Source organism: Agelaius tricolor, unplaced genomic scaffold (genome assembly GCF_023055355.1).
Source record: "Agelaius tricolor isolate 1412-34295 unplaced genomic scaffold, bAgeTri1.0.p SCAF_5, whole genome shotgun sequence".
NCBI classification, from domain to species: domain Eukaryota; kingdom Metazoa; phylum Chordata; class Aves; order Passeriformes; family Icteridae; genus Agelaius; species Agelaius tricolor.
In genome coordinates, this window is record NW_027269265.1 from 51,887,143 (window position 1) to 51,905,435 (window position 18,293).

Genomic DNA, 18,293 nt, shown 5'->3' on the forward strand with positions numbered 1-18,293 from the left:
AAGTGCCCCAAAAACAAACTAAATGGTGGTGGTAATACTGATTTCAAGGCATCATTAGTACTGCCACCTTTGTTTGTTCACTGAGTCCACTCATCTGCTCAAAATAATTATAGAACAAAGATCCAGAAAGCTTGGCTGGTTCTGATTAAGTGGTTTGCTGCTTCCACCCAGCCAGGCAGCTTCTTTCTTTAAAATTCCTGTGATACAGCCTGCTATTAATTCAATTCATTCTGTCTCAGTGTACATTTATTGTATACATGACATCTTCAAATAAAAAATTCTTAGATAGCATGCAATTAAAACATTAACTTTATATTTTCCACATAAAGACACTTACTGGAATCTTTTAGCATACAGAGACTCTATCAATTTCTGCTGTCACTAAAATGAATGTCTTGAACTAAATATAAAACAGCTTCAACATGAAACAGTCATATTGCTGTAATTAACAAATGAATAAGAACAATGAGAATTTGTACCAGCAACAGAAACTATGAGCCATACACTTAGGGCAGCTTTCCTGTACTACTCATCACAGAGAATCCAGAGAAAATGGATTTAGCTTTGACAGGACCCTACAGACCCTACAGCCACACCCTCTAGCTCTGCACTTTCTGCAGCACAGCTCAAAGGATCTGGTAATGGTGGGAACCCTCCCAGCTCTGCAGGGCGGGGGACTGGAGACTGGAGACCCAGCTGACAGACAAAGAGCAGAGGTTTCAACAACTGAGGGCTGCAAGGCAAAAGTCACACAACAAGGGGATTTGAACAGCAACTAAGCTACAAACACCATTCACAGAACAGCCTAATTCTACCCTGCTTCAAATTTAAAAATGCTACAAAGCACAAAGCCATACTTCAGTGAAAAGGCCATCATAGATTATTTTCAAAATGTCTTTTCTCATTCTTGCGTTTCGGGTGAGAATGTTTTAAGAGCAAAACCATACCTGTCAAAGCACCTAATGAAAAGAAAAAGGTTTCCAAAGATACAATTTGCCTTAGATCCAAAGATAAAAGTAACACTTAGAATGAGGTGAATCCAAAACCAGCAGCATAAACAGCAATAGGATTCCCAGTTCTGCCAGCAAACATCCTCAGTACACAAAATAAGGCTACAGATACTACAGTAAATAATTATGTTTATCAAACATAAAATTACTTCAGCTCCAAAATTCATGGTCCAAGTCTAAATAAAAATAGCTGACTGGCAAAACAGAGTGCACACACTTCTGGAATCCACAATCTAGAAAAGAAGAAAGTATGGAGTAAATAAAGGCAACCTGGGGAGAGGGAGGCACTGGGGGAAAGAGATGGTACATACACAGAGATCTGAGGACTTCTTGATTCTCAGACTGACACATGACCAGCACCTGGCCTGGCTACACTGAGAAAGCAAATACAGGTGCTTAACATGCAGGAAGGGATGCAAAGACCGTCAAGCCAAGAATCAGTCTCTTAAAACTGAAGGCAAAAGAGTTTGGTTAAAAATAAGACTTGCCCTATTCGAACTTGCCAACAAAAATGGTGAAATATTCTATTTTCAAGTCTTAAGAGAAAACTGGGATCATCAAACAAGTAATTCAATTATATGGCCTGAACCATAATACCATAATAGATGTGAAATGAGATGGAAATCTGTTGATTCAATCTAGCCTTTCAAAAACATACAAGAAACAAAAAAAGAAAAGAAAAAACCCTAGGCCACGCCTTCTGGAGAACACCACCATTCTGATTTTTCAGGACACCCTATTATAAACACTAAAGAAAAATCCTTTCAATAATACACAGAGAGCTATTAACACAGTAAGAATTAGCCAAGGTTTACTTTTCAAACAGAAAAATTCTCTGATTCCTTCTTCAACAAATATTAAACCATATGTAACTAGAGGAAAAAAAATCACCTCTCTAAAATGCAGGAAATAAACATTCAAAGTCTGGCAGACTAAGGTAAGAAATTCATTATACAAGAATTCTTGGAATAAAAACCATGATTCAAGAAAAGCTGCAGCTGCCAAGTCTGTAAGCAAAGAGCCACTCCATCAATAGACAAATGCTTTCAGATTATGACTTCCTTCCTTCCAGTTCCTCCTCCTTAAACAGAGCTGCACGTATTTCTCATTAGAGAGGACTCCCTTCTCCAGCAAACCTCTTGCTCAGATATACACAAAGAAGAATTCTTCCCTTTTATCCTGAAACACACAAACCCTCTGTCCCACACTCCCTATCCCCCTGCCCCCATTGGCAAGACCACCTGGCAAAGCACAGGCTGAATTAGACCACTTAATTTGATACTGGAACTGGGACTTGAACACTTTTTAAAGCAGGTTAAATTATCCATGAGAAAAACCTTCAGGGTCACTTTCACTTCACTGCAGCACGGCTGTTGGAGCAACTGGAATCAGGTGTTTCAGCCACTGTCTGTAGCAGCCTCCATCCCACTGGATTTGTGACACATCTGATTTTCACAGCTGGGACTTCCTCTAAAACCTTCATTATAAAAGTTACTGTTCCACTTTCCCTGACAGAAAACCTTGAAGGCAAAGCAACTTCACTGCCTGCCTTTCTGAAACAAAGGTGAGAATATGAGCTACAAACACACAGGTATGGATCCCAGGGCAAGTGAAATGTGGGTGGATGGAGTGCCATCCTTCCTCTGGGAAAGCTGAAGGACTTGCTTTAGAGGGAGGAGGGAAAAGACAAAGAACATAACCAGTCATAAAAGGCTCTGATTGTTTTATTCCTGTTTGTCATCTAGGGAACCCACACTTGTTTGTAACAACCCCTTATCCCAATCCAAGCAGAACATACTCCTTTGAACATTCAACTGGCAATAAAATTCCTTCTCCTGCAGACTTTAAAAAGGTGAGAAAGACAAAAAAAGAGAGTTAACCCTAATCTGTTGACTGTTAAAGGTCTGTTGTTTTCCCATTTTTTTGCTTTCCAAAATTCAGGAAAAGTAATGTTTCAAAAATCATAACACAAATAAACTCACTGAGAAATGAAATAAATTTTAAAAATAGGTCATTTTGCTAACTGGAAATTCAGTGCAAACTCTGCCTGATACAAATAATCGTTTATTCCTTTGATAGGTAAATTCTTCCAAGCCCTTCATGGCAAATGAAAATCTAGGAGTTAATAGATACCCATTCATCATTTAAGTCCCAGCATTGATCTAGTTGATAACAAAACATGCTGCCACACACAGCCGGGAATCATTTCAAATGCTGCAACAATGAATTTAAAGCACCACAGAAAAACAGCTGAGGCCATCTGCATTCTGAGATTGTAAGGTCAGGAAACCAAAAGCTTTTGTTTTTATTGTTCTGCTCCTGCTGCAAGGAAGGCGGGAAGAGGTGGGACAAGGAAGTGGCAGGACAGGGTAGTGGCAGAAGAAACCAAGAATCTAAAGCAGCTTTTAAAATAGTCCTCAGCTTCTATCTTTAAAAACGACCTAAAGATTATTTTTCCTATAGCTTTTCTTTTTGTGCTCTTTTGTACGTAATACAGGAAGACAGATGGACAATATAAAATAAAATGTATTTTAATCAAGACTTTTGCAGAAATTTTCAATGGAATGGTCTTAAAACCAGAATTGTTTTACTAAACCACTTTTCTGTTCTAGCCCAAGCAAAAAAGACTTACAGAAAGATATTTAGGTCTGTTTCCAACTAAACAACAGAGGCAGGCCTCAGAATTTCAATGAAAGGCGTGTTCACAGCCACAGGGGTCAGGAGGGACACACTATTTCCATTACACAATAGATCTGCAATATGTGCAACAGAAGACACTAAGAAAGGAAAAGGGTGGCTTACCTTCAGAATAGAACCAAATTCTTTTACATGAACTAAAAATACGTAACAGAAGTGGAGACAAGCATATTTTAAGCATATTTAATATAGAAACCAGCTGTTCTTCTCATGCCCCCCCAGGACTGGCAGATCCAGTGGGACTCTTCAGGAAAGCCTGAGCTCAGATCATTCCAAACAACTCTTCCCAACAACCATGGTCTCCTTTCACAGTGACACATCCCATCCACTTACATGTTCCTACTTTTTGTGCTCCCACAGCTCTCTGGCTCTGAGGACTGATGGAAACACATCTGTGTAAAAATATAAGGATCAAATCTTACTGAAGCACTTTTCCAGTCTTTCAACCAGGATATCACTGAGGTTTTGCATTAAAAAGGAAAAACATATCTTAAAAAACACATTAAGTCTTTCAGCAGGTTTCAAAAACATACAGAGGTCAGAAAAATACAGAAAGATCAGCTATGCAGTCATTTCAGTATACCAGTCCTGGCCAGTGTGGTTCACTTTACTATCTAACCTATGAAAGTAACCTGCCTTAATAAGGACTGCTCCCCTCCTAAATAAAACAAAATGTGTCCTGTAAGAAAGTCAAGTTGCTTGAGAGGAGTGATTTCTAATCACAGGAAACTAATCAGATGTGCTGACAGTTTGGTCAATGGATATGACAAACCCCAAAGCTTTTCTCTGCTCTGGCTGGATCCTTCCTTGTCATCTCTCCATCCATGCCTCCTGAGCTCTCTCCCTCTTACACATAAGCCCATCAAGCTCACCTTTCTTGTCCAGAAGGCAAAATTCATGTTTGGTTTAAAAAAAAAAAAAAAAACCCTCATGTTTTCAACATGAAAATCTGTTTAGAACAAGAAGAACAAAGAGCTGAGAACAGAAGTCTCAGGTCCAAGTTAATCACCTACAACTGTGTATCACCACTGTGGTCCAGGCCATAAACAAAGACCTCAGTGAGGACAGGAAAGAGAGACCACAACACCTTACACTTGGATTGGTCTGCACTGCCATAAAATCTCTGCCAAAAGAATTCTGAGAAACGACCGAGATACTGGTAAACAGAAATGTTACCAGTCTTGAGCAAAACTTTTGAAGGAGTTACTTCACATTTCAATTTAAAAAGGAGCTTACTTGACATTTCCCAGAACCCACACATAAAAGAGACAGAAAGGACACAACAGCCTTATGCTGGCACCAACCTTGTTGACTTAAGAAACTTCATCTTTTCCCCAATGCAACTCTAATGGCAGCTCAGAAGGACATGGCTGGGCTTGGGGGCCAAAATTAGGAAACAACAATTGGCAAGGCAGCTTGCTGAAAGTAGCAAGTTAAGGAGGAATAACAAGCAAGAAAAGCTCCTAAAAGTTTATGCTTGTACTGCAAAAAAGAAACTTTTCCAAACTCACCTGAAGCTATGTGAAAGAGTATCTGTTTCTGTTAAACCAACCTTTTCTCCTCACTCAGATACTGAAATGCTGCTTTCTCTGAACAGGCTCCTTTAGCCTGCCATGTTATTTGTCTCTAGATCACTTACCCATGAAATGAGATAAAGTTTCTTTCTCAAAATGCTTCAGTATCCATATACAAATGACTCAGTACACGTGTACACATTGTACCTGACTGTGACTGATAAAACAACCAGGAAAAAAACCCAAAAAAACTAAATTAAAAAGCCAATATTCTACACTTCTACAGCAAAGTTTGCAACCAATGGGCTCCTGCCCATCAAACCATAAGTGGAATAGCATTTTCCTGAAAAGACTAGGAAACATGCCTTGAGCAGAAACACTCCAAGTAAATTCTACATCATTCACCAGTTTGTGCTGGAATGCTTGATAATTTCTCAGTGCAATAATGTTTTAAGCCTCACAGGGATAGCATTCCAGTTCGCTGCAAACTTGACTGCAAACCACAAATCTGAAATGGTTGTCAAGAAATTGAGAGAGTAATTACTGCACAATGTGCATCAGTAAGTAATTGCTTCTGACACTGTCACTTCATGGGCATCAGTTCTGCTACATGAGCCCTGCAGGTTAGTGGGAATTCAAAAGATAACCATGAGAAGTCATTACCAGAACACTCAAGTAGGATTTCCTTAAGTCAAAAGGTGGATAAAAAACAGTTGTGGTGTTTTGTAACTTCAGAATCAGTAATTTGAAGAATTGGGAAAAAAGTTATTATTCTCAAAATGGCAGTGTTTCCCACCAATTCACTCAAGAGCTCTTTGTGTAGCCTCTCTCTTGCAAAATAAACTGCAAAAATCCCCAAATACAACAGGAAAAAACAAACTAGCAACAAAAAAAACCCTAATGGACAGAAAGCCAAATGAGCCCATATTTGTAAGCCCTGACTTAGTAAGCTAAAATTCCTATGGCTTTTTTAAAAGCCATAGGAATTAAGCCTTTTAAAAGGCTTAAAAAACAGAGTTGTAAACCTTGGTTCTTTAGACAATGTTTTAACACCTTAAATTTATTCTCAAATCAAGAACTTGTAACCTTTCTCCTCCCCCACATATAGCCAAAGAGTCTTCCAAGTAAACCAAATTTATAACTGAATACAGAAGGGTTTTGAGGGGATTATTCCAGAAAGGACCCATCCTAATTGACCTAAAATACAAATATGATAGAACAAGATTGGCATTACAGAAACATCACCAACAGCCTGTGGCTTCAAATGCAGTTCAGCAGAGTCCAGCTGCTTCCCCCTTACATCAGCTCTGCCGTCCTTTATTCCACTTATCAGCTACCCTAGCACGTCTGCCTCAGTTCCCAAAGAGACAAAAGACCTTTTTGGCACTCAAACATGGCAAACAGCTCCAGCTTCTTGGGAAAAGATAGAGGGGGTAGGGAAGAGTGGAATAAGCTATTATCTGGGTTAAAACATTTCACATGTGCCCGTGTAAGCCCAGCCAAAAGCTGCTGCTGCTATCTGCTGCCTGTCCACAGTGGCCTGAGTGAAACCAGGTGAGCTGTGAGCCTTGGGGCCACTGCAGGGGCCTCCCACAGGCTGAACACCTTGTCAGCAATCCCAGAGAAGCAAAGGAGCTGCAAACCTCCCCTTCAGCCTCAGAATGAATCCCCACGGGGAGAGGCACCGGTGGCAACTGTGGGAAGCTTGCATGGATACCATCCACATGCACAAAGAGAGGAAGAGGGGGAAAAAAAGTCTACCAAAAACAAAACCCCACAATCACAGAACAATTCAGCCTTTGGTAAAATCAAGCAATAGTTCCCAGCAATGGAATTCACTTCTGCAGCAAGTGCTGGTGCTACCACCACAGCAAAGATAGAGGGATTTACTCACAGGCTATTTAACAGTATTGCAGAAGGGCACAAAAACCACCTGGCTCCAACCCCAAATGTCTTAATTCTGAGATTAAAATTCCTAACAGAACAAACTACAAAACAGTCAAATGTCAATCAGAAAACTATATCTGCTGATTTTAAACTAAGTTTGTATTTGTTCTTCCTCCTCTTTTCCCTTTAGCCACCCCTTACAAATACCTTTGCAGCAAAATAAAAGCCTGGAAGTATTTAAGTGTGTTTAACTTGGAAATGAACACAGGTGCTGATAACAGCCTTACTTCATGGACTTCCAGAATGGAATTACTACACTAATTCCACTAAGCAATTTACTGGCTTACATATGTGGCCAATGCCTTCAATCATGTCATCACACACTTTTTTTTTTTTAAAGTTCATATCAATACAGAATTCCATTAAAACAACCCCTAACAATGCACGAAGATAAGCTGTCATTTTAAATTTGAGGCCAACAAAATAGAAAAATAAGGACACTTCAATTATAGACAGAGAAATTAGTTGAGACAATGGTTCTGTTTTCCTGGTGAGGAGAAACGCTTACTCTGAGACTGTCAGAGTAATTTTGAGTAGATCTAGGTGAATACTATACACCAGGTATCATCTTCTTTTCACAATCCAGCAGTAATCAAGTGGCTCCTGTGGCAACACAGAGATGCCTCACTCATAACCAGTCATGTTATGCCACTTATTCTACATGCAGAGCTTGCCTCAACACCATGAAAAAGAAAATGAAAAAAAAAAGGGTATGACAGAGAACCATTAAAATTGTATCCAATCATAACATAAGAGAGTGAAAGCAGACCTAATATGAACTCTGAAAAGGCTCATGAGGGGTCTCTACAGCAAAGATACTTCCTGGACAATTGGGCTTCACCTAACTCTATTTTCATTCTCCTGTAAGGATGAAGTTCATGATCAAGTGAAAAAACTCAAAGCACCATGGTAAGGACTTGAGCAAAGGAACACAAGTCCACCTACTAAATAAAGTAATTTTTAGACCAAACCTTATAAAAACAGTTCAAACTGGGAAGAAAGGCAGGGAAAAAAGTACAGGTGGCAGAGTAGTCATTGGGTTTACTCTTCTTTTTTTTAAAAAAAACAGTCCTATTATTGAATCATCAATCTTTTCTTCACAGATCATAGGCTTTTTTTTTTCTTTACACTATTTCTCCTTTGTAACATTGCTATTTCTGAAATAACTGATATCATCTTTATACAACATTCAAGACGACCAAGGTATGTTCAACAGATGCTTTTCATTAGAACACGGGTTCCAGATACTTAGATCTGAGTTCTGTATTTTGTAAAAGCAACCCCAAGACCACAATTTCACAAAAATGTAAGGCAATGGCAAGCTAATGTTTTGCTTTGCCATTCCATAATAAACAAACTCTGCTGACAAGTGATTGCTTGTAAAAATCCTTTTGTTCCATGTTCTTTTCCACTAAAACCCCACTAGTTCCATAGAGTGCAAGGTTTCCCACCATCATTCAGATCACATCTGGTTAACTCAACAGACAAAAGACTTCAGCTGAAAGATGAGCCTCAATTCCATTCTCATAACCTTTCCAGGGCACAGTCATACAATCTGAATGAAGAAATCCTACCATAATGTTGCAGCATTACAATACATGACATTATGTACAGTAGATTTTTGGTGATGCATTTCATCATCTCCAGATGACCAAGCGCCAGCAATGTGCCCTTGCTCCAAAGAAGGCCAGTGGTACCCAAGGTGCATTAGTCAAAAACATTGCCAGCAGGCTGAGGAGGTGATTCTGCCCTGGAGGGGCCACAGCTGGAGTGCTATGCCCAGCTCTGTGCTCCTTAGCACATGGACACAGTGCAGAGAGTGCAGAAAGGGGCCACAAACATGAATAAGGGACAGGAGCAAAGGCTGACACGGCTGGGACTGTTTAGCCTGCAGAACAGAAAAGCTCAGGGCACAATCAGCAATGTATATAAACATATAACAGAAAGTGCAAAGGTGATGGAGACAGGCTGTATCCCATTCCAGGGCCAGAGGTAATGGGCACAAACCAAAATCAAGAGGTTCCATCCAAACATCAGGACACAGCTTTTCACTGTGAGGGTAACTGAGCTCTGGCACAGGCTGCACAGGGAGGTTGGGGAGTCTCCATTTTTGGTGATACCCAAAATCACCTGGACATTGTCCTGGGCAACTGGCCCTAGACCTGACAACTGCCAAAGGTCCCTTCCACCTTCAACCCTTCTGTGGCTTGCTCTGTGAAGGAAATTCACCTGTGACAGACCTCAGCCGTGTAATGAAAATTTCTGTCATCACTTCTGGTGTATCAACACCATCTGGAAACACAGAAACGCGCGGCAGTTCCTCTCTCACCCAGCTTAGCAGCTGACACTGGAGCTTAAGCTTCATCCAGTGCTGGGGGTTTTGGTTTGTTTTGCTACCACCTAGCAAATATTTTCCGTGTCCTTTAAGAAGTCACCCAGTGGGAACACAATTATCAAAATAAGAAAGGACGCACAGAATAGGGATAAAAATGCCCTAGCAATAGAGACTCTTAAACCTGTGCTAACTACAAGTCCTAAATACAGAATTTCTCATTGCATTAAAAGAAAACAAACATATATATATATATATATATATATATATATATATATATATGTTTGTTTATATCCTGTGCCTTTTCCACCAGCCAGCCAACTTTTTCAGGAAAAAGCCTTACAGCTGTGCTATTCAGTAAGCTTCTAACATACAAAGGGAAAACGCCATCAGAGGTGTCTCTTCAAACAAAGTAACTCGAGCAAGCACCAATTCCTGAGCTTATCCCTCATTTCCAAGCGTGAAGCTAACGCTGTAGCACCCACATTAAGGCCGAACACCTGAACTGCGCGGCTGGGTGAGCCTGCCGAGAACAAAGTGTGCGGGCAGCATCCCCGGGGCCGCGCAGCGCGGCGGGCTCCGTGCGGGGAGGGAGGGAGGGAGGGAGGGAGGGAGAGAGGGATGACATCATGCGGGGCCGCTCCGGAGCCCTGCCGCAGGAGAGCCCCGGGGGACCCGCAGGGACCCGCCGTGCCCGGCCCCGCAGCAGAGACCCGCCGTGCCCGGCCCCGCCGTGCCCGGCCCCGCAGCAGGGACCCAGGGGGACCCGCCGTGCCCGGCCCCGCATGAGGGACCCGCATGAGGGACCCGCCGTGCCCGGCCCCGCATGAGGGACCCGCAGGGGGACCCGCCGTGCCCAGACCCGCAGGAGGGACCCAGGGGGACCCGCCGTGCCCAGACCCGCATGAGGGACCCGCACGGACCCGCCGTGCCCAGACCCGCATGAGGGACCCGCACGGACCCGCCGTGCCCGGCCCCGGCCCAACAATGGGCACTCACGGAGCCAATTGTCTCAACAGGACGAGGATTCAGAAGCTGTTTTGCAGCGCAGAAATCAGAGCGAGGGGGGGAAAAAACACCAGCGCACAATGACCCTTTCATTCAAACAAGAAAGGCTCGCAGGAAGTACAGAGTGTTTCCAAGCCTTATCCGAAAGCCGCTGAAATATAACAGAGGCCTCTCCATATTTATCAGTGGACACTGGAGGAGGCTATAGCCCAAGACACAGTTTGAAAGCATTATCAGTCACACTATCATGCATTATTAATAACACAACAAACTCAAGAAAACACACTCGAATTCCACCTAACCCTTATGCTGTGACATTATCGGAAATTTTCCCCCACCTTCTTTTAAAATTTTTTCTCAAATCATACAAAAATCTGTCTCCCCCATAAACACAACAACCTCTTCTCCCCCCAGCCCCACACCTTGTCACAGGTAACACCATGGTGGAACAGCAGAGACCAGGATACATCACACTCCACAGTTCTACATACTATAGATGCAGTCCTTGACCAGGAAAGCAAACACAGAAAGAACAGCATGCTCCAGCTTTCAGACCTGCACACTCTGACAGGCTATTTTAAAAAAGGCACTTATATCTTCCAGTTTACTATTAGATAGCTAGCCCAAAGTAATGCACTGTTGGTTTTAAATTGAATTATATGAGGAGAATTATTCATAAGCCTATCAAGAACAGGGAGCATTATTGAGTATGCCTCGCACCACATTACACAAATAGATTTGTAGTAAATTAATCACAAAATTAACATCTTTCTAATTGTTTTTGATCTATAAACTTCGTTCATTCTCCATTTAATTAAAAGAAACCCTCACATATCTCTCAATGAAATTGCATTTTGTTCTCTTAGATTTCTTAAATCAAACTGATACTGTAATTTGCAGTGCCATTGCAGAGCAGACTGTTATGCTGTACTCACTCCTCAAGCCTCAAACTGTAGCCTACAGTCACTTTAACATTAGACAAACATGAATTCTCTTAGGGAAAGGTACTGCTCAGCATGAGGGACAGGTGAGAAATTTTGTTTGAAGTCATTAAACAAAAAAAAGAGTTTTCATAATAGCCAAAGTTTAGAGGAGCTCACTCAATGCAAGAAGTCAGTTCTAATAACACGAATTCTACTCTACGAGGAACAAGCATTTATTTAGTGAGGGACAGTTTAAATGCATCAATGTTAAAAACCCCATGACATCTTATAAAAACTAACTAATAAAAAAAAACCACGAGGCTGGGGGTGAGAGACTGTACCACCGGTCAAGTTCAGAGCCCAGATACACAAAACCAGTGCTGATGTTAGGTCAGATTTTCACCACCACATTCCTTCACCTTTCTGAACTGTTAGAGATGCTAAGCCACACTCCGATTTAACTGAGGCCAGTAAAATGAGACTAAAGCTGAAGAGAGGTGCTGCTAAAATTTAATGATTTTTAACCTTAAAAACACTGCTTTGACACAGTGGTGTGGTTTAGATGGATATGGTTTAGTTGCGGTGTGGACATTCTCACCTAACAGCAGAGTAATCACTTCCTAATCCGATTTCTTTTCGGATACTTCTGCAAGAGAATTCTTATCCCGGGCTACGAAAAAAAGGTAACAGTGAACACGCAAATGGTTTTCTCTTTCTCTCCCAAACCCGACTCCTTCAGAGTGCCCGTGTGTCTCAAACGCCTGGCTAAAGTTGGTACTCGCACCGGGCTCCGGAGGGAGCGCAGAACATCGCCGCTGGGGCTCGCACCGCCTAAAGCCACGGCACCGCACAGGGCGCGCTCTGCCCAGCCCGTCCCGCGGCGCTGCTCGGCCACTTGTACCGACCCCGGTCCGTGCCCGGCCGGGCGCTCCGCATGCCCGCGGAGCCGCAGCGCCCGGGGCTCCTGGCAGGGCACGGGCAGCCACGGCAGCGCCCGGGGCTGCGGAGCAGGGAGGCGGCGGCGCGGGCAGGGCAGGTAGCGGCGCGGGCAGGGCAGGTAGCGGCGCGGGCAGGTAGCGCGGCCGGATCCCGCCGCCCCCGCGCCCAGCGCCGCCGGCCACTCACCGGAGAGCTCGTCCGGCTCCAGCCCGGTCTCGGTGTCCAGCCCGCAGATGACGAAGTAGTCGGCGAAGCGGCCGGGTGCCGAGGAGCCGCCGCCGCCGCCGCTCATGCTGCAGGGCGAGGGGCGCGCGGGGCTCAGCGGGAGCGGGGCCGGGCGGCGGGGCCGGGATCTCCGGCTGCGCCCGCCGCCTCCATGGCGGCGCGGGGCGGGCGGCGCCGCGCGGCATTCTGGGAACGGCCCCCGCCGCTCGCGGGGGGGGCGGCCCGGCCGCGCGCCGCAACGCCGCGCCTGCGCCCTGCGCGCGGGGGTGACGTCATGCTGCTGCTGGCAGTGCTGCCGCTCACGGCTGCCGGGGCCGCCTGAGGGGGCCGCCGTGGCGGGCGGTCACGGCCGTGCCCCCGCGGAGCTGCGGGAAGGGCTCTGCTCACTCCGCAGGCACAGAATCAGGGAATGGGGCGGCCTGGAAGGAGCCACAGCCTTGAACTGCCTGCTCAAGCAGGGTCACATGGCACAGGGGTCTGTCCTGACCGTTCTTGGGTATCTCCGGTGAGGGAGACCCCACATGCTCTCTGGGCAGCCTGTTCTGTGCTCGGTCACTGCGCAGTAAAGAGGTTCTTCCTCACATTCAGGTGGAACTTCTGTTTGTTCCCGTTGCTTCTTGTCACTTTGCCTGGCGCCACCGAGCAGAGCCTGATCCATCCTTTGTCGCCTCCACATTGATGAGGTCCCTTCTCAGTTCTTTCTTCTCATTGCTGAACAGAATCACAGAATCAATTAGGCTGGAAAAGACCTCTAAGGTCGAGTCCAACCTGCTGTGTCCAGGCCCATTTCCCTCAGGTTCTCCTCAGAGGAGAGATGCTGCAGCCCCTTGGTCAGCTCTGTAGCTCTCTGCTGACCCCACTGCAGGTGCTCCCTGTCTCTGGCACTGAGGAGTCCAGAACCAGACACAGCCAGAGCCAGGAGGGCACTGCCAGGCCTGCTCACCCAGGGCAGGATCAGTGGTGGTGCTCTGGGAGCACCTCTGGGCTCCTGTCCTGTCCCCTCCACCTTCTGTCCCCGCAGCCCCGGTGGCTGGCCTGACTCCACAGCTTGGAGAAGCAGCTGCCTGTGCAGGGAAATGCTTTAGGGATTGTTTGGCTCTAAGGTTGTTTTCTTTTTCGTATTTCGATTAACATCATACACATCTCTGTTAACAGCTGGGCTTGCGCAGAGTGAAATCCACTCTCCCCTCTGGCTCAGCGTGGAAAGGAGAACAAGCCCTAGGGAAGGATGACCCCAGCAGAGCTGCAGAGGGACAAGTGACACAAACCCATGCTCTGCCTTGAGAGTGCTTTTTTCCTGTGGCTATAGAGGTTCCTGGGATGGCCTTGCCAGCCTAAAATTAGACCTATAAGCAGTTCCCCTTCCTCTCCTCTCTCAGTTCTCTATTTGTGGCATTTACATCAGAGTCCTTCCATATCTTGTAGGGCTTAGAAGAGGAGAAATTAAAACTTTGCAGTCTTTAATGATTATTATCCAGGACTAACCAAATAGTTACGGTTCATCCATAATGCTGAATTGATCAGACACCAATCTAACTTAAAACACTGCCAAGCATAGGAAACCTCACCTATTTGAGTTTCCATTGCCAGGACAGACCAAGCTGTCTGTAGGGAGTAGAAGCAGCAGCACATGTAAGACTTCACTGCCAATGGTTTAAAACCTTTTGCAGTACAACAACTAAACTCTTAGGCCACTGTGCCCAGTGAGTTGTGGACAGCTGGACATCCTTCTGGGAGCCAGGAAAAACTCTTAGGATAGCATTGGTGCTATCAGTGTTCACTTGATTAAGACTGTATGGCCTTAGAGAATGGTGAAGCAAAAGTGAAGCAAAGCATTGCTTAGGTTTGACTGAGAGGTCAGTTTTAAAGCACTGTTTAACTTGGGGGAAAGATTTCAATAGAGATGGCAGGGTAGGAGCAATATTAGAGTGAAGGGCTCGAGTTTACAAAAAGCACAGTTAGATTGTGTTGAGCCTGCCTGGTGGTGTGTGGAAGGCACAACAGAGAACAGAAATAGCTAAATCTGGTTGCTCTTACTCTGCTGTGTTCTCTAGCCACTTTTTGCACATTTGTCTTCTCAGTCTGCTTTCAGTGTGGCAAAGGACAATGTATTCAGCACGTGGTGAACCTCTTTTAAGTAAGCCTGAACTGTAGTTTAACCATTAAGACAAAATCCATAGCCTGAGGGTCTCTTCTGATACTAGTAGGAGATTCTGGGGAAACAGCACAAATATTGGCAGGGGCTTTTTGTCAAATAAAGAGTAAAAGGGGGACATAAAAAGTTGTTCTTGCACCTCAACTGTTCCAGAAATAACCATGAATTTTGTAAATAATCAGTAAACAAAGTTAGATGGGCCACAAAATAAACAGATGTATACCAGAGATACTGTTGAGCTGCAGTATTTAAATGCACACATACCTTGCTATGCAACAGGGTAAGGAACAGGAAATATTTTTCTTAAGGAGAGTCTTAGACTAAGAAACTCAGATTTGCTTTGAACTGCTATGAGAAATTGACAAGATGGGTAGAACTGTGTGAACCAGAACCAACACAATGTTAACCCAAATTTTTGCTGTGGAAAGCTCTTTCCTAATTCGTCAGATAAATTCTCTGCATTCCAAGACAACTTGCAGGGTAGTCCCTCTCAAATCTGTGCCTCCAGCAGATGTGCCTGAAAAGTTAGAGCTTTTTTCTCTCATTTTGTCAATGATTCTCTTTTCCACTGTATCTTTTTCCTCCCCAATTATTTCATTTCTGAAATACTCTTGCCTAGTCACCACAAAGAACATCTGTGACATCTACTTCAAAGGCCAGTAGCTTTAATCTGTCAGTCATCCTGACCAATGTTCCCATCACAGGAAACACCCAAAATATGGCAATTCTGTCAGGAAACTTTGCAAATGGCTCACATGTCCTTGAGTAAAACAACAACACTCTAGACAACATGATGAATTCTGGAAAGCATTCTTTATGATGTTGAGAAAATCTGTGGAATTGTGAATTCTGTGGAAACTAGGATTCTTTAGCCAGAGAATCAGAAACACATATTAGTAAATAGGAAGAGATTTAAAAGATTAATTGCCTTTGGCAAGACCATCAATGTTGATTCAGCTGATGTTTTCTATGGCAGACTTGTATTTTCAAGCTCAGACCTTTAAAATAGTCTTTGAAATAGCGAAGAACAGAACTTGATACAAAGATATCTTGAGTATTCTTCATACTACCTAATTCAGATTTACTTTCCCAGAAATCCCAGTCATGATTTTTGGAAGAGTTTATTTACTAAGCAATAGGAAAACACAACAGCAAATTACAGTTCCATTCAACATTGCTCAGAGAATTGAAGAAGTCTGAAATGGGCTATTTCTCTTTTTTCTGGGCAGCTGTTTCCCCAGATAAGCTAAGCTTTGAAAAGTAACAGAGCTCAGGGCACAAACAAATTGCTCCAGTTGTCAGAGTGCTGATCATATGTGGTGTCTTCTAATGACTCTGATTAAGATATTTACCCTGGATTCTTTAAGAAAACAAAAATCCAATCAGTGACTCTTACCATTAAAGCAATCCTCTCCAGTCTGCAAAAGCAGGCACTTGAATCTGGCTGCAACTTATTGACCAGGTATTTGGTGTGACATCTACATGGCAGACTTATGGAATAGAGCCTGCACAGCACATTACCTAAGACACAGATCCTCACACATCAGGGCACAGCTCAGAGCAGAACTGGCACTTCAGGGGGTGGAACATTTCCTAAATGTCCCATGAAGCACTGTCCCTCTTCTCCCCAGCTCCAGGAGCCCACACCATGGACTGAAGCTCAATTTACCAAAAGCTACAACCTGCAGCTCCCATTCCACGGTGCTGCTCTGCAGCATCTCATTGCCCAGTCTGTCAGTCTGTCCATACATCCAGGGTTGCTCCATACTGAGGGGCAGAATCCAGCACTTGTCTTCATTAAACTTCATCTGGTTGGTGATTGCCCAGCCCTTGCCATGGTCCCTGCAGGGCCCTGCCTCCCTCCCTCGAGGGAGTCTACAGCTCCTCCCATCATAGTATAGTCAGTATAGCAGGCTTACTTGCTGCTCCTTCCAGTCCTGTGTCCAGGTCATTAATGAAGATGTTGAAGAGAGTGTTGAAGCAGTGAAGTCCCACAGCTGCACAAGAGCAGGATGAAGATGTTGAAGAGAATGGGGCTGAGGACAGAACCCTGCAGAACCCCATTAGTGACAGGGCCCACAGGTGATGTCCCCCCATTTACTACAGCCCTTGGTGCCTGACCCGTGAGCCAGTCACTCACCTGGCACACAATGTGCTTAACCAGCTGAGTGCTGGGCATTTTCTCCAGAGGGATACTGTCAGAAATGGTATCAGAAGCTTTACTGACTCTTCTCCATGATTTTATTGGGCATTGAAGTGAGACTGACAGGCCTGTTGTTTGCATGGTCATCCTTCTTGCCCTTCTTGAAAACTGGGACAGTATTTGCCAGCTTCCAGTAGACTTGGACCTCTCCAGATTGCCAAGATTCTGAAATCATTGAGAGAGGTCTTGTGGTGACACCATCCAGCTCTCTGGCTACTCTTGGATGAATCCCATCAGGCCCCATAGACTTAGAGAGATCCAGCTGAAGAAGCAAATCCTGCACAAGTTCAGGGTTGACTGGGAGTTTATCTTTCTCACAGGCATGAGGAATCAGTTTAACACAGAACAAAGAGTCAAACATAGAATGATTTAGTGATCTGCTCAGAATACTGCTCCATGACATAGAATTCTTCCAAGTACAGTAAACACTGCAAATTCCAGGTTTTAGATACAACTCCTCAGGGCTAGGTTGTAAAAGAAAAATCAGGAGTTATGAGTGTAACATTAGATCTCAATTCTGAGGCAGAATTTTAAAAGCTGTTTCCCACTGAAGCATTCCCAGCCCTCTTGAGGGCCTAGGAACCTCTAAATTCCCACAGCTGCACAGGAGCAGAACCCTCTGTGTTTGGAAGACCATCTACAGAAAGAAGCTTTTATGAGCTTCTCACATATACACCAGTCACTAACTGAGCTCTCATAATCCAGCCCCAGATTCTTCCTTGTGCACTATAAAACAAGGAAATGGGAATTATCACACTAGGTGGAGCATTTTTAAGAACTGGAAGGGGAGTTATGGTATGTTAGTAAATGTATTATGCCATTATTTATATTAATTGCCAGTACTAAAAGGCTGTAACTCCTTTCAGTTTGGGTGACCTGGAGCTATAAAGCCACCAGCTGAGAGTTATAAATGTCTGTCATTGCAAGACATCAACTGGTCATAAAATAGTCAAGAGTATTTACTTCTCTTTGTTGGAAATTTGAAAAAGGTGCTCTGGATCCTGCTTTCCCGTCAAAACCCTTTTCCATTTCCCCCTTAGCACTGCCATACTCAACTATAGGGTTCCCAAATTCCACACTACAACAGAAAGAAACCACACATGATGAAAATTCTCATAAACGCAAAAACCTTCAGCTGCCTAAAAACAAAAGATATGTTTTGACTTTGCATAACAGCATCATTCACTAACAAAAGCTGCTTATTTTTGACTTTTACTTCTTCTGTCTTACCCTTTCAGCAAGTTTTCTATCCAAGGAAGAAAAAGCATTTCATAAACTGGCCTTGACAGAATATTAAGGGAAGGTGAATGAAGCTGCAATAACTTTGGCACAGGAGTTTT

General features: G+C 44.0%; 1 protein-coding gene across 4 annotated transcripts in view; it reads right to left on the bottom strand.

Annotated features, from left to right (window-relative positions):
* Positions 1–12,790, bottom strand: part of DENND5A (DENN domain containing 5A) — a 62,877-nt gene extending 50,087 nt beyond the window's left edge. For 2 of the 4 annotated variants that reach the window (XM_071427948.1, XM_071427947.1), the window contains exon 1: positions 12,557–12,790. In XM_071427948.1, coding sequence (XP_071284049.1) covers positions 12,557–12,662 — 106 coding nt within the window. In that variant the 5' untranslated portion in view covers positions 12,663–12,790. The remainder of the gene's footprint in view (positions 1–12,556) is intronic. The other 2 variants (XM_071427950.1, XM_071427949.1) reach the window with 1 other exon arrangement.
* Between the last annotated feature and the right edge of the window lie 5,503 nt (positions 12,791–18,293).